Genomic DNA, 12,312 nt, shown 5'->3' with positions numbered 1-12,312 from the left:
GTGTTGTTCCCCCTTCCTGTAGACTCCCCTCTTCCCTTACCCTTTGTCCTTCAACAATTAATTAAATTTGTTCCCCTGTGCTGCTGCGGTTTTCCTCTTCTCTGATATTGCAATAGAGGTTTGGGCTTGAGGTTTGGTGGCCCGTCAGTTTGGTGATATTTTCCTTGTATGCTCATATGCCTAAAGATCAGCTCAAATTTGACCTCTTATGTCAATATGGTGTCTGAAATAGTAAAGAACACAATTCTCAAGGCTACTTGAAGCACATGCTTAGTTAGACATTAATGTTGAATTGCTTATAAATGCCCTTATGAATGTGTGGTCTATGATCAATTAATTGCTTATCAATTTAACAAGAGTTATGAAGTGTGAAAACTTTTTTTGTATAATGTTTGTACATACATATATTACAGTATTGTATGTCTTTCTTTTTTCCATGTTTGTTCCCAATTTCAGATTCGTAAAATGAAGGCTCTGACTCGAAAAGCAGTGATGGCAAAACGTCGGCGAAATGTTGATTTGGCTTCTTCACATGGTGGCTCATCTACCCCTAATCATACATTACATCAGCATTATTCAACCACAAGAGACGGATTAGAAGTTCAACACTTAAATCATGACAAGAATGATAAAGAAAATGGCAAGCTATCGTTTGTATTTGTAATTAAAATTCTTTACCTACATGCTTGATAAGTCATTTTTTTAACATTTGAATTTCTTTGCTCATGTTAGCTGAAAAGGATAAGCCTAGAAGAGGACCCACTATGTGCTACAAAGTCCATGGACGCAGCAAAGAAGAACGCTTGGAAATTACCTTGAATGAGCATGGACAACCTGTTGGTCCGGATGACAGTACATGCAATGAGTTCATTAGCTTCTTAGGAACAATAGCTCGAAAAGCAAATATCCTACCACTGACTGTCAAGAATTGGCCCATACTAAGGAACGAGAAGAAAGAAGAACTTTGGGATTATGTCTTGGTGAGTTACTTACTCAATTAAATAAATATGGTAGAAATGTTTTATAATTGCTTAACTTGTCCTATATGGATTCTGCTATCATGTCAGAGTGTCATGTTAAACTTTCTTGATTGGCATATGTTATGTAAAAAAAATGAACCCCAACAGTCATTATTGTTGTCGATCTGCCTACATGGTGTTCTGCTTGGCTGCCTGCTACTTTTTAAGATCAGTAACTTGTTTTGTAAGTGCTAGAATAGGTTCTAGACTTTCAATGAGTTGTTTTCTTATGTTCTTGATTTGTGATTAAGATTAATTAATTGGCTAACAGTGCCAATATGATCACTTTAGTATAACTTTTTTTTGTATTGTTGTAGAAACATTTTATTGTCCCAATTGAGGGAAAAAAATGGGTTTTGCAAACCATTGGCGCTGCTTGGAGAAGGTACAAATGTTATTTAAAAAGAGTACACTTTCATAAAAATGACAATGATAAAACAAGGATGATCAAACGACCAAAACTAGTCCCAAAAAATATGTTCCAAGACTTGTTAAAGATTTGGAATGATGTCAAATATGAGGTATTACATTTTTACAAGTCTCTTATATTTCCCTGCCTTTATAGCAAATGTATATTTCTTGTCTTAAAAAAAATGTTATTCATTAGTTCACCATCTTAATTTGTCAGGAACGATGTATGCAAAATAAAGCAAATCGGTTAGTTGGAAAGGAAAAGAACATTATGCATACTTCAGGACCAAAGAGTTTTGCTAGGGTTCGATATAAGTGGGTGAGTTTGTTTGTTTGCTTATTTACATTTCTCATCACTTTTATTATTGGTTTTATTTCTGCATTAAAATAATTGACACTCATTACTCTTGTATAGAAAAAGGATAATAAAACAACAAAAAATCCTAGTTTAGCTCAAATGTTCATAGCAACACGCAAGGAGAAGCTAACAAAGCGAAAGCCTGGTGACCTAAGGGACAAACTGATGGTAAGATTCATTGTCATTTCATGTTAACTTTTTTGCATTTAATTTTGTCAATATTAATTTTTGTCCTTTATCTTTTAAAATATAGACTGAACTTGAGAAATTAGATTCAGAGGAGGAGGTTGAAAGTGTTATTTCAACTATTATTGGTTCTGATAACAAGAAAAAGTCTCGATTAAATTTTCATGGAAGAGGTGTTTCATCAACTCAATTAAAGCAGAAGGCCTTGATGAAGGAAGCTGAAGAGAAGCATGCTCAGGAGGTTCAAGCTCTACAAAAAGATTATGAGCACAAAAGGCAACAAGATAGAAGGGAGATAGCATATGGTCTTAGCTCCATCCTTTCTCAAATTCAACAACAAAATCCACAAATGTCTTTTGATTTAAGTATGCTTGGCTCTTTATTTCTTGATAATCAATCTGAGAAGGACGGTGTTAGTACAACAGAAGTGCTTCGACTTCAATCTTCGGCTTCTACATCCAAGGTAAAAACCTTTTGATTTCTATATACGTAAAGTATATAGATAGAAAAGTAGCCAAGGCTTTCAATTTTTTTCTCACTTTTTTTTTTTTTTTTTTTTTTTTTTTTTTTGGTATTTGAGCGATTACTAAGTTGAAATATTTATCTATTTTATTTTATTTTTTGTACAGGGAGATGAACAAGAAGAAGATGAAGAAGGCTGTGAGTAAGAAGAAGAAGAATATGACTTTATGGCTAAATTTAAAGTTGCTTTAACCTTTTATTATTTCTTCTATTTTTTAGTTAGACTAATATTATGGCCTACAACATTCTAGTAAACAATAGATTATTTAGATAGATTTGATGTTGAAAACAAGTTGATATTGTTTTGTTGTATTGTTTTACTAATTAATTTTATAAGTTTGGGATTCTGTAGTCAAATGCTTATTACATGTTTTAATGTTCAACATTTTTCTAATATAACAAATTCAAAATAGTACGACACATTCTCACTCCTTTAATATAATATAGTAATATATTGCAATAGAAAACAAAAATAGCCGATTCATTGTAGTCATTTGATTTATATACAACAGTTTTCTAAATGTTGTCTTTAAAATATTTGGCAACACTTTTGTATTATTACTAGCAAATACAACATGTGAAAAGATTGTTTTATATTATGCCAAAAGGTAATAATTTTGAATCGTCTCCTAAAGTGGCAACAATTTTCATTTGTTGCCTTTGTAAAAATGTTGCCTTAGGTATTATTTTACCTTGGTTTTTAAAATTGTTGCCTTTGTACGAAAATGCGTTGCCTTATGAATAGACAACGGGGGCATAAACTACGCCTCATATGTGTTGCCTTAGATACAAGGCAACACTTTTTTAATATTAGGGAATGGTTTTTCATTGTTACCTTAGCTTCATTTTGTTGTAGTGTTTATGAAGTTAGTTGTACCTCTATGTGTATGTAGCTATAACATAATGAGAAGGTTGTGCCACGACTATTTTGAAATTGGTTTGCAATGGTAGTTATCTATACCTTATGTGTTTGAGTTTCTGATGTATATTCAATGCATAATGATGGCTATTATTTTATTTAGGTAATCATGGCAGCAAATAAAAAGCCAAGCTTTGATGTTGAGATTGACCATTCTATGTTTCAGACCTTGGTGAGAATCTTATTTATATTCTCTTGCATGTGATGAAATTTCATAACATGCCTTGTTGTTCTCATGGTATTATGCTAAATATTATGCACCTTTACAGCCAATTCTGAAAAAAGTTAATAAGCTGCTTAGAGGAGAATCCATTGTAAAAGTTCACCGAGGAGAGGATACTAAGGAGTACTCCATCTATTTACTATATATCTCATACGAATATCAGGTGGAAACACACTTTGGCAAAGGATTGGAAAATTTCATGGAGGAGAACGACATCTAGGTAGAAGACATGCTTGAAATATCGTACGAGGGATATAAGTGCTTTCATGTGACTGTTTTTAGAGGAGGAATAGAGATTCCCAAAGCCATTGACTTCGATATCATTGTCCTATCTTATGGGAGTTCAAGTGATGGTAATGGTTCCCTATCTTATGGGAGTTCAAGTGATGGTAATGGTTCCCTATCTTATGGGAGTTCAAGTGATGGTACTAGCCCTGATAAGGTCGAGGAATGCCCGGAGTTCAGAGCAACTTTAACACAACCCTACATTAATGTAGGTAGATTGGTAAGGGATTTTTACATAAATGCATCTTTTGCCTTCATTTGGATACCCACTTATTATAAATGTTTTGAAGCTGCTATTCATTTATATAAATTGGTATACATACTTTTACTTGGTTAAAAAAACAACTTAATACTTAATAAGAGGTTAAATACCACTCCCTCCCCCCCCCCCCCAATTAAAAGAATTACAATGATTAACTTCATCATGAACCAAAATTTCAATAAGGTAAATGGTGTTTGATTAGTCTTGTACTATGATAATGTTAACTTGATTACTCATGCCTATAACTAAGTTAGATTCTTGTACTATGTTAATGTTTTGCCTTGATTACTCTCATTCATAAATCCAAATTACATTCCTAGACTATGATTATTTTTTTCCTTGATTACTCTCATGCATACACCTAAGTTGATTTCAAAATATACTTATTTTAGTGGGTCAGTGATTATGCAATGGACTGCAAGAATACAAATGGATTTTTTTAATGTAATTTGAATATGATATTAGCTCTGTTGTGATGCTACCATTCATATGTTAACAATCAATTTTGTAGAATGTGTTGTTGGGCTTTACAAGATCTCATTTGGACTCTCTAGGGCCTGAAACTAAAGTTGATGTTTGGTTGGATAAAAAGTACCCGTCATGTCTGTATGTTAAAAGGAACTCACGTGACCGGATTAGACTATGAAACATAAGGGATGGAATATCAAAAATGATTTGGGGACAGAAGATTAAAAAGGGGGATGAAGTGGTGGTGCAGATGATTTACAAATGTCCTCCGGTTTTCAAAGTGACTAGATTATCAGAGTTTGTGTAAAAAATGAAATGCGTTTTGGTCTCATTTCTAGCAAGCTACCTTCTGATGTGTTTATTCTACAACCTTTTGTAACTATTCAGCCAAATGTGGCACAACCTTCTGTCTATAATAGCTTAAACTTCTCTCTTGGTGCTAATTTTGAACTATATCCCAACTTGCTGCTCAGCAGCCTCTAGTAGGAGCTAGAAGCTCTTTAACTCATTAGCCACCTTGAACTTGCTAAGGGGCCTTTTGTAATTATGGCGATAGCCAGCTACTTTATTTTATGTTAATCTATGTTTAGTTTTCTGCCAAAAAAAAAATGTTTTACACTACTACAAAACACCCCTAATAAGTCGGACTTTTAGAGTCACCTGCACATAAGATGCGATTTATAAACTTATCGAGTCGTCTCATACTTATTCGGCGACTTGTTAAGTTGGGGTTAAAATCAACAAAGCACCTAACGAGTCGCCTAATATATATGAGGCGACTTGATAGGCTAACCAGTCGCCCCATATATGCATGCGACTCTATAACCCGACTTATTTGGTGGTTTAAATTAGATTTTCAAAGTCACCTGTACATAAGGTGCAACTCGAAAACCTGTCGAGTCGCCTTATACATATTAGGCGACTCAATAGGTGAGTTTTGTTACCTATGACTCTCACCTAATGAGTCGCCTAATATGTATAAGGCGACTTAATAGGTTAATGACTTGCACCTTATGTGCAGTTGACTTTGAAAATCTAATTTAAGCCACCGAATAAGTCAGGTTATAGAGTCACATGCATATATGATGCGACTTGTAAACCTATCAAGTCACCTCATGTATATTAGGTAACTCGTTAGGTGCTTTTTTTATTTTAACTCCAACTTAACAAGTCGCCTAAGTAGTATGAGGCGACTCAATATGTTTACAAGTCGCACCTTATATACAGGCGACTCTAAAAGTCTGACTTGTTAGGTGCTTTATTATATGACCACTACCTAATAAGTCGCCTAATACGTAAGACGCGACTCGATAGGTTGATTCTTACAATATATTTAAAATAGTTACAATATCATATATAAAGTATCTTTGGCACAATGGCAAGAATTTTAACCTTCCAGGCAAAGAACCAGAGATCAAGCATGCTAAGTAGCATAAACATTGACATTATATGAGCTAACAAAAGTAGTTGGAAAAAAATGTTGATTTTTTTACGTGTCGCCTCTTTCAAAACAAGCGACACCATAGATTAACCTATGGAGTCGCCTCTGTCAACACAAGTGACACAATAGCTTAACCTATAGAGTCGCCTAACAACTAATAGATGACTTATATAAAAGCTATCGAGTCGCCTTTGAGGCGACTCCTAAAGTTGGAAGCTATTGTGTCGGTGGTTGTAGAGTCACCTTTGAGGCGACTCGTTAGGTCATTTATAGGCGACTCGATAGGGTTTTTTGTAGTAGTGTTACTACATTTTACTAGGTATTTTTCACGTGAACTCTAGTATGTTAGTTGTACCTTGTGGAAATGTTAATATGTAGGTTAATTTTTTTTTTCCAATTATATGAATATCAGTTAATTTAAACCCACACATTATTTAAGTCCACCTTATGGGCCAACGATCATGGATATATTTGTACACCCAAAATGAGTAATTTGAAGCCTATGAATTAGTTTAGTCCACTTAAATGTGCCTAAAATCTTAGTTATAGTTGTACATATTAAATAATATGAACATGGTATTTCATCCAATGGGCCTCAAAATGTCTTTATTGCTTGATCATCACAATATCTCATATAGTATGAAACTATGAATAGACTACTGCAATCAATCCAATAGGCTAAGGACCTTTTGATACTTGAAAACTTTTGATTTGACTAATAAGATGTGACTGGCACTTGTATTTGGCCCAGTTTTTATTTTAAAATGTAGACTCAATATACAGGGCCATATTATATTTTTGAAAGCCCTCGTATGTTAACTTAGGGATTATTATTGATAAATAGACTTTCAAACGGCTATGTACAAATTTTTTTTTTTATAATTACAACAAGGTAAGCTACACACAACTAATAAGCTTACATATTTGAATACCATGTACGTATACATGTTAGGCTTTACTACCTAATGTATCTAATTAATATTATTAATAAACTGGTAATCACGTTAAATATAAAACATATTGGCCTTTATCTTTAGTACGAGTACTATATAAAGTGAATGAATGTGGATTTGGGTCAAAACATAATGGTCTAAATTCATAATCAACTGCCCATTACTCACAACTAAATTTGGCCCAAAATATATATGGTTTGACATATTGGTCTTCCCCCTTAGTGATGTCTGGCCCACATGTCATCCAAAAATTGCTATATTAGAGTTCTTATAATTCAACTACTCGTATATTTTATAACAAGCATACCACCCACATATGTAATTGAAGAATGTTTTACGCAATAACTTTTATTCTAATATGGTATTTACGATAATAACAAATAATTTTTTTTATTCATTTATATTGTGCGGCCAATATTTTTTAAACACTGGATTAAATAAGTTTATAAAATTATTAACAAAATCTGAATTATAAAAATTCGTTTCAATAAAACATAGCAAAATCAAATCTGAATAAAGCAAAATACTTTTTAAACACTTGATTAAATAAGTTTATAAAATTATTAACCAAATCTGAATTACAAAAATTGGTTTAAATAAAACATAGCAAAGCCCATATATACACAATAAAAGTCGAATATAGATAAACTGGATTAAATAATACATATTAAAGCCCATATATATTCACAATAACAGTTTAAAAAATAAATAGGTGCATTGATGATTTATGGGGTATGGGCCATGGGGTAGCTAAAGACATAACGGAAAAAAAGACGTAACGGTGCGATAGATAAATTGGGGAAACGTCGTTACTCAGCAAAACACACGTAGACGTGCATGCATGTGTGGCAATGTTGTTCAGTCAAAATACATGCAATTATCCAAATGCCCCAGGTTTAATGATGGAAAAGACCGTTTTACCCTGTTTATTAAGGAAATAAGTTGATCAAATTGATCAACTTCTACTTGCGAACCTTTTACAACTTTGTGGTAGTTCTTTTTAAAAAAAATTAATAGGTAGTTGTTTTCAAAACACGTGCTTTAATTGGTAGTTGTTGACAAAATTTCCAAATGATAAATCTATTTTACTCACTATGTTAAAATTTTCGAGTAACAAGAAATTGTTTAATTAAATAGGCGGTTAACACAAAGGAGTATTTTGTATTTAACAAATAATAAGTGTGGGACAACCCTACCTTGTTCGATTTGTGCTATAACTATCAGAATTTCAATTTTTTATTTATTAATTTGCTTTAGAGGAGACTAGTATTGAGGCAATTACTCAATACTTAGGTTATGCAAGCACCAATCGATGAAACTGATTTAATCACTCAATGAATCGACTTATACCATCATGTGCGTAAAGTAAACACTTGTGCACTTGATTCGAATACTAGAACCATGAGTGTATTCTACAGTAAGCAGATTAGATAGTTGTACATATTTTGAAGGGATGTATTATGTAGTGAGCAGATAATTGTATGTATTTTGAATAAACATGAGCGTATTATGAAGTAAACAAATAGTTGTATGTAGATAATTATTCTGATTTATTAATGATATTTTTATGATAAAATAATGGATAAATATTAATTGTGCATCATTTTTGTATGTCTAATTATTGCATACTAACAATATATAATGTATTGGTAACCCACTTTAAAATCACAATATAACAAATTACACTCGGGACATAGTTAAATATTTGTATAGTAACATCTACAATTTAATTGATATCATAATCTAATTTACAGGTTGATTAGTGTCTATATAAAGATAAAGTTAGTAACAAGTCCTCCTAATGTTGATTTAACATTTTTTATTTAGTTGCCCTACAAAAATAATTCATGATTCAAAATTTCTCACATATACAACAAGTTTGAAGTATTTAATTATGCCAAAATGAAAATGTTCGAAAAAGAGAAATTAAACTCAATTATGATATGTACTATTTTTCCCAAAATGCATTTTTCATAATATAGTTTATCAGCGCACATTTGCCTATTTGGTTGATATTTGGCCTTTTTATTTGTTTGTGTGTTTGAAGGATGATGAAATTGAAGAAGAACGAGCATCAAAGATTAAAGAGAGAAACAAAACAAACCCAGTTATTATCCAGATTGAAAACTATTAGTAACATTTCCCCATCATTGGATTATTATTAAATCCTCAGAAACATGGTAAACCAAAAAAATACTTAAAAACAAAATTAATTGGACAGTAGTTTATTGGAGAAAAATACTAAACCAAAAGCAAAATTTATTAATACAAATTGGAATATTGTATTAGACTGCATGGATAGATGAGAATCATCACAAAAGATACATTACGAAAAAGGAAAACAAATGCAGAAGATAAACTAAAAACATAAAGAAATTGAGACACCAATATCCATCTACGCAAATAGTGAGTTCTGCTTCCTAAATATATATTCGAGAAGAAGGTTCCAATAATTTCCCTTGTTAGCGTTGCTTTTTTGTTTCAACCCTCCATGAGTCTTGGTGTAGTACTTAACCACATTGTTAAAAGCGTATGTCTTCCTATTCTTGTACCACGAACAAACCCGTAGTTGTAAACCTCTACAAGGGTTTTGTGCATATTTGGACACGACGGCATGGAGTTCTGGCATAATATCTTCTTAAGGAAAAATAACATCAAAATGTATTCAAATTGCAAGTTTGTTGATAGTTTGGTAAGCATAAGTGATTTGAAAATGATTTTTATTTATAAAGAATTATTCTTTACTAACCAGACTGGTTTTGGTACATGATTAGTTAACATCTTCAGCTTTTATATGTGTAATTAAATCACAGTAAGACTTATCATCAAAATGTTGACATCCCATAAACATTCTTATATTATACGAAGGATTCTATTTCAAAACTAATTAACATTAATTTCAAATGTATGGAAAATTCAAAATGTTGACATCCCGTAAACATTCTTATATTATACGATGGATTTGGTTTTTGTTTCCCACAACACGATTTGTTTAACAAAATCTATCATACCACATACATCACGATTAAAAGAAAACTGTGTGGAATACAAGAGATATTTTCTGATGACCATAAAATACGCCCATGTTCCTAAAGCTTTATCCCCTAACAACTTGTAACCGCTTGAAATTGTAAAGTTGTATTTTGCTTCCGATGCCATAATTAAATCATAAGTTATCGGGGTACACTAAAAATGATAAAACAGTATTGATATGTTTACGGCTACAAATAAAACACTTCATAACACATACAATAACCATAAAATAAATCATTCTTTCCACAACATCATATTTGGACGAACTTGTTACATTCACGATTAATTACATTTAGTTATGCAATCGGCGAGATTTCAAAGTAGTCGTAATGAACAAAAGGCTAAGTATTCCTCTTTGTAATTTCGACTTCTTTCGCCATTCATAAAATGTTCCAAATAACTCGTCACTCTTGGATAAATGTTAGAAGGCTAGATAGATAACTAAATTTTCATCACTTGTTAGAGGTATGTTGAAGTATATTTCTATTGATACCATACCTTATGTCGTTTTGAAAAACGAAACTATAACTATAAAACCATTTAGTACTAAATGAAATGTACTTTTAAGCTAAGTTCTCATTTCGTAGAAGAATACGTTGTGGATCTAATATACGTAGTATAATATATTATAATAAATTAAGTCGAATTCTGGTCACTCGAGTACACGACAGTAAAAGTTGACCTATCCAAGCATTAATATGGACAATTGATATAATAAGCACATATATTCCCACACTGTCAACAGTCCAACAAATCTTTGTCTCACTTGAAGATTGTATATGTATTAGTTATGACTAAAATGAACCATTATTATATTGAGCATAGGTAAAGAAAATGATTGAGGCTTACTAGATAGAATTTTTATAGTAATAGACACAAGCATCAAGACATTTAATCAAGATCCATATTCATTATTACAATAAAGAAAAAGAAAAAGAAAAAAAAACAGTTATACATATTATTTTAGCCTATATATCCTTTGTGGATTATGAACAAACTAACATACATGGTTTAACTTTAACATGTTAGAAATTGAAGACAAGAATTATAATTAGAAAATTTTATTAGAAACAAAAGAGGAGATTTTGTCCTAGAAATATTTCACACTTCAAATTTTCCAACATAAAAGTGTCAACAACAATGATATGTTTCAGCAAGATAAAAAATGCAGGTAAAACTTAGCATTGTTGTTTCTCTTCTTGTATAAGATGTTGATTTACTAGCGTTTTTTCAATTGCATCCTAAATAACAGCTGCACTTTGAACTTCAAGTTGTTGTTTAAGGCTAATTGATATTTGGTTCAAAGATTCAGCTAAACCTAGTAGCAATATTTTGAAACTGAAAATTGTATCACACCATCAACAAAATCAGCAATACCTCAAAGATATAATTGATTACATTAGAGAAGTTTAAATAGTTATCTTCACATCTACCGAACACAAGCACATATCTTTGAGAATGAATCATATAATATCGACATGAATTTCCTAATATTATCAGGCTTATGTTTCGATGCTAGTGCTATAATAACTAAGCAATAATAAAATAAAACAAATATTGTTCGTATTTTGATCTTTACAGTTTTTAGCTAAATAGAACAAAATATTATACGATCAACCTATAATATTCAATAAATGAAAATGCAACAACATTACTACATAGCATTAAATATTAAAGATTCTTAGTTACATTATCACATAACAACTTAGAAGTAATGGATTTTACCAAGACCGAAAATCTTGAGACTTAGCACACATTCTTTTGGCAAACACCTTGAAGGAGAGTGTGAATGCTAGCCCTACTTCTTTACCTTCTCAAGGAGTTGATCATAAGAAACCGGTATATTCTATCACCATAAGGAGTGGTAAAGTGCTTAAAGAGTGTGTTTCTAGGAAGAGTAAGGAGGGTGAGGAGATGAGTAGTTCAAGTGAGAAGAGAGAGCTTCATGTGTCAAGGAAGGTGAGTCAAGCTGCCAAAGATGAAGAGAAAATTGAAGAAAAATTGCATGAGGATGTGATCAATCCCAAACTTCCATATCCCCAAAAGTTTTTGAGAAACAAGATTGATGAACAATTTGGGAGATTTCTTGATATGCTTAAGGAAGTTCATCTTTCTATCCCTTTTACCGAAGCTATGACACAAATGTCAAGATATTCTAAGTTCCTAGGAGAGATTTTGAGTGGCAAGTGACTCGGTAAAAGTTGGGGAGTGTTGTAGTGCTTTGATTCACAA

At 32.0% G+C, this 12,312-nt stretch overlaps 1 protein-coding gene across 1 annotated transcript; it reads left to right on the top strand.

Moving 5' to 3' along the window:
- The first annotated feature begins 638 nt into the window (after positions 1–638).
- On the top strand, positions 639–5,136 carry LOC145571219 (uncharacterized). The gene is made up of 8 exons (XM_081630289.1): positions 639–980; positions 1,648–1,749; positions 1,846–1,956; positions 2,042–2,437; positions 3,519–3,587; positions 3,685–3,761; positions 3,921–4,143; positions 5,041–5,136. Exons 1-8 carry the CDS (start codon positions 726–728, stop codon positions 5,134–5,136), a joined length of 1,329 nt encoding a protein of 442 aa, XP_081486415.1. The 5' UTR covers positions 639–725.
- Positions 5,137–12,312: the final 7,176 nt, after the last annotated feature.

This window comes from Chenopodium album, chromosome 12 (genome assembly GCF_948465745.1).
Source record: "Chenopodium album chromosome 12, dcCheAlbu1.1, whole genome shotgun sequence".
Classification (NCBI taxonomy): domain Eukaryota; kingdom Viridiplantae; phylum Streptophyta; class Magnoliopsida; order Caryophyllales; family Amaranthaceae; genus Chenopodium; species Chenopodium album.
This window is presented reverse-complemented; position numbering and strand designations above follow the sequence as displayed.

Bases quoted from the DNA above. Each gene is read 5' to 3' on its own strand.
- LOC145571219 (XM_081630289.1), top strand. From the start codon at position 726: ATGTTAGCTGAAAAGGATAAGCCTAGAAGAGGACCCACTATGTGCTAC. The intron at 981-1,647 runs GTGAGTTACTTA...TTAATTTGTCAG, and splicing joins AACTTTGGGATTATGTCTTG to GAACGATGTATGCAAAATAA. The intron at 4,144-5,040 runs GTAAGGGATTTT...GTAACTATTCAG, and splicing joins ACATTAATGTAGGTAGATTG to CCAAATGTGGCACAACCTTC.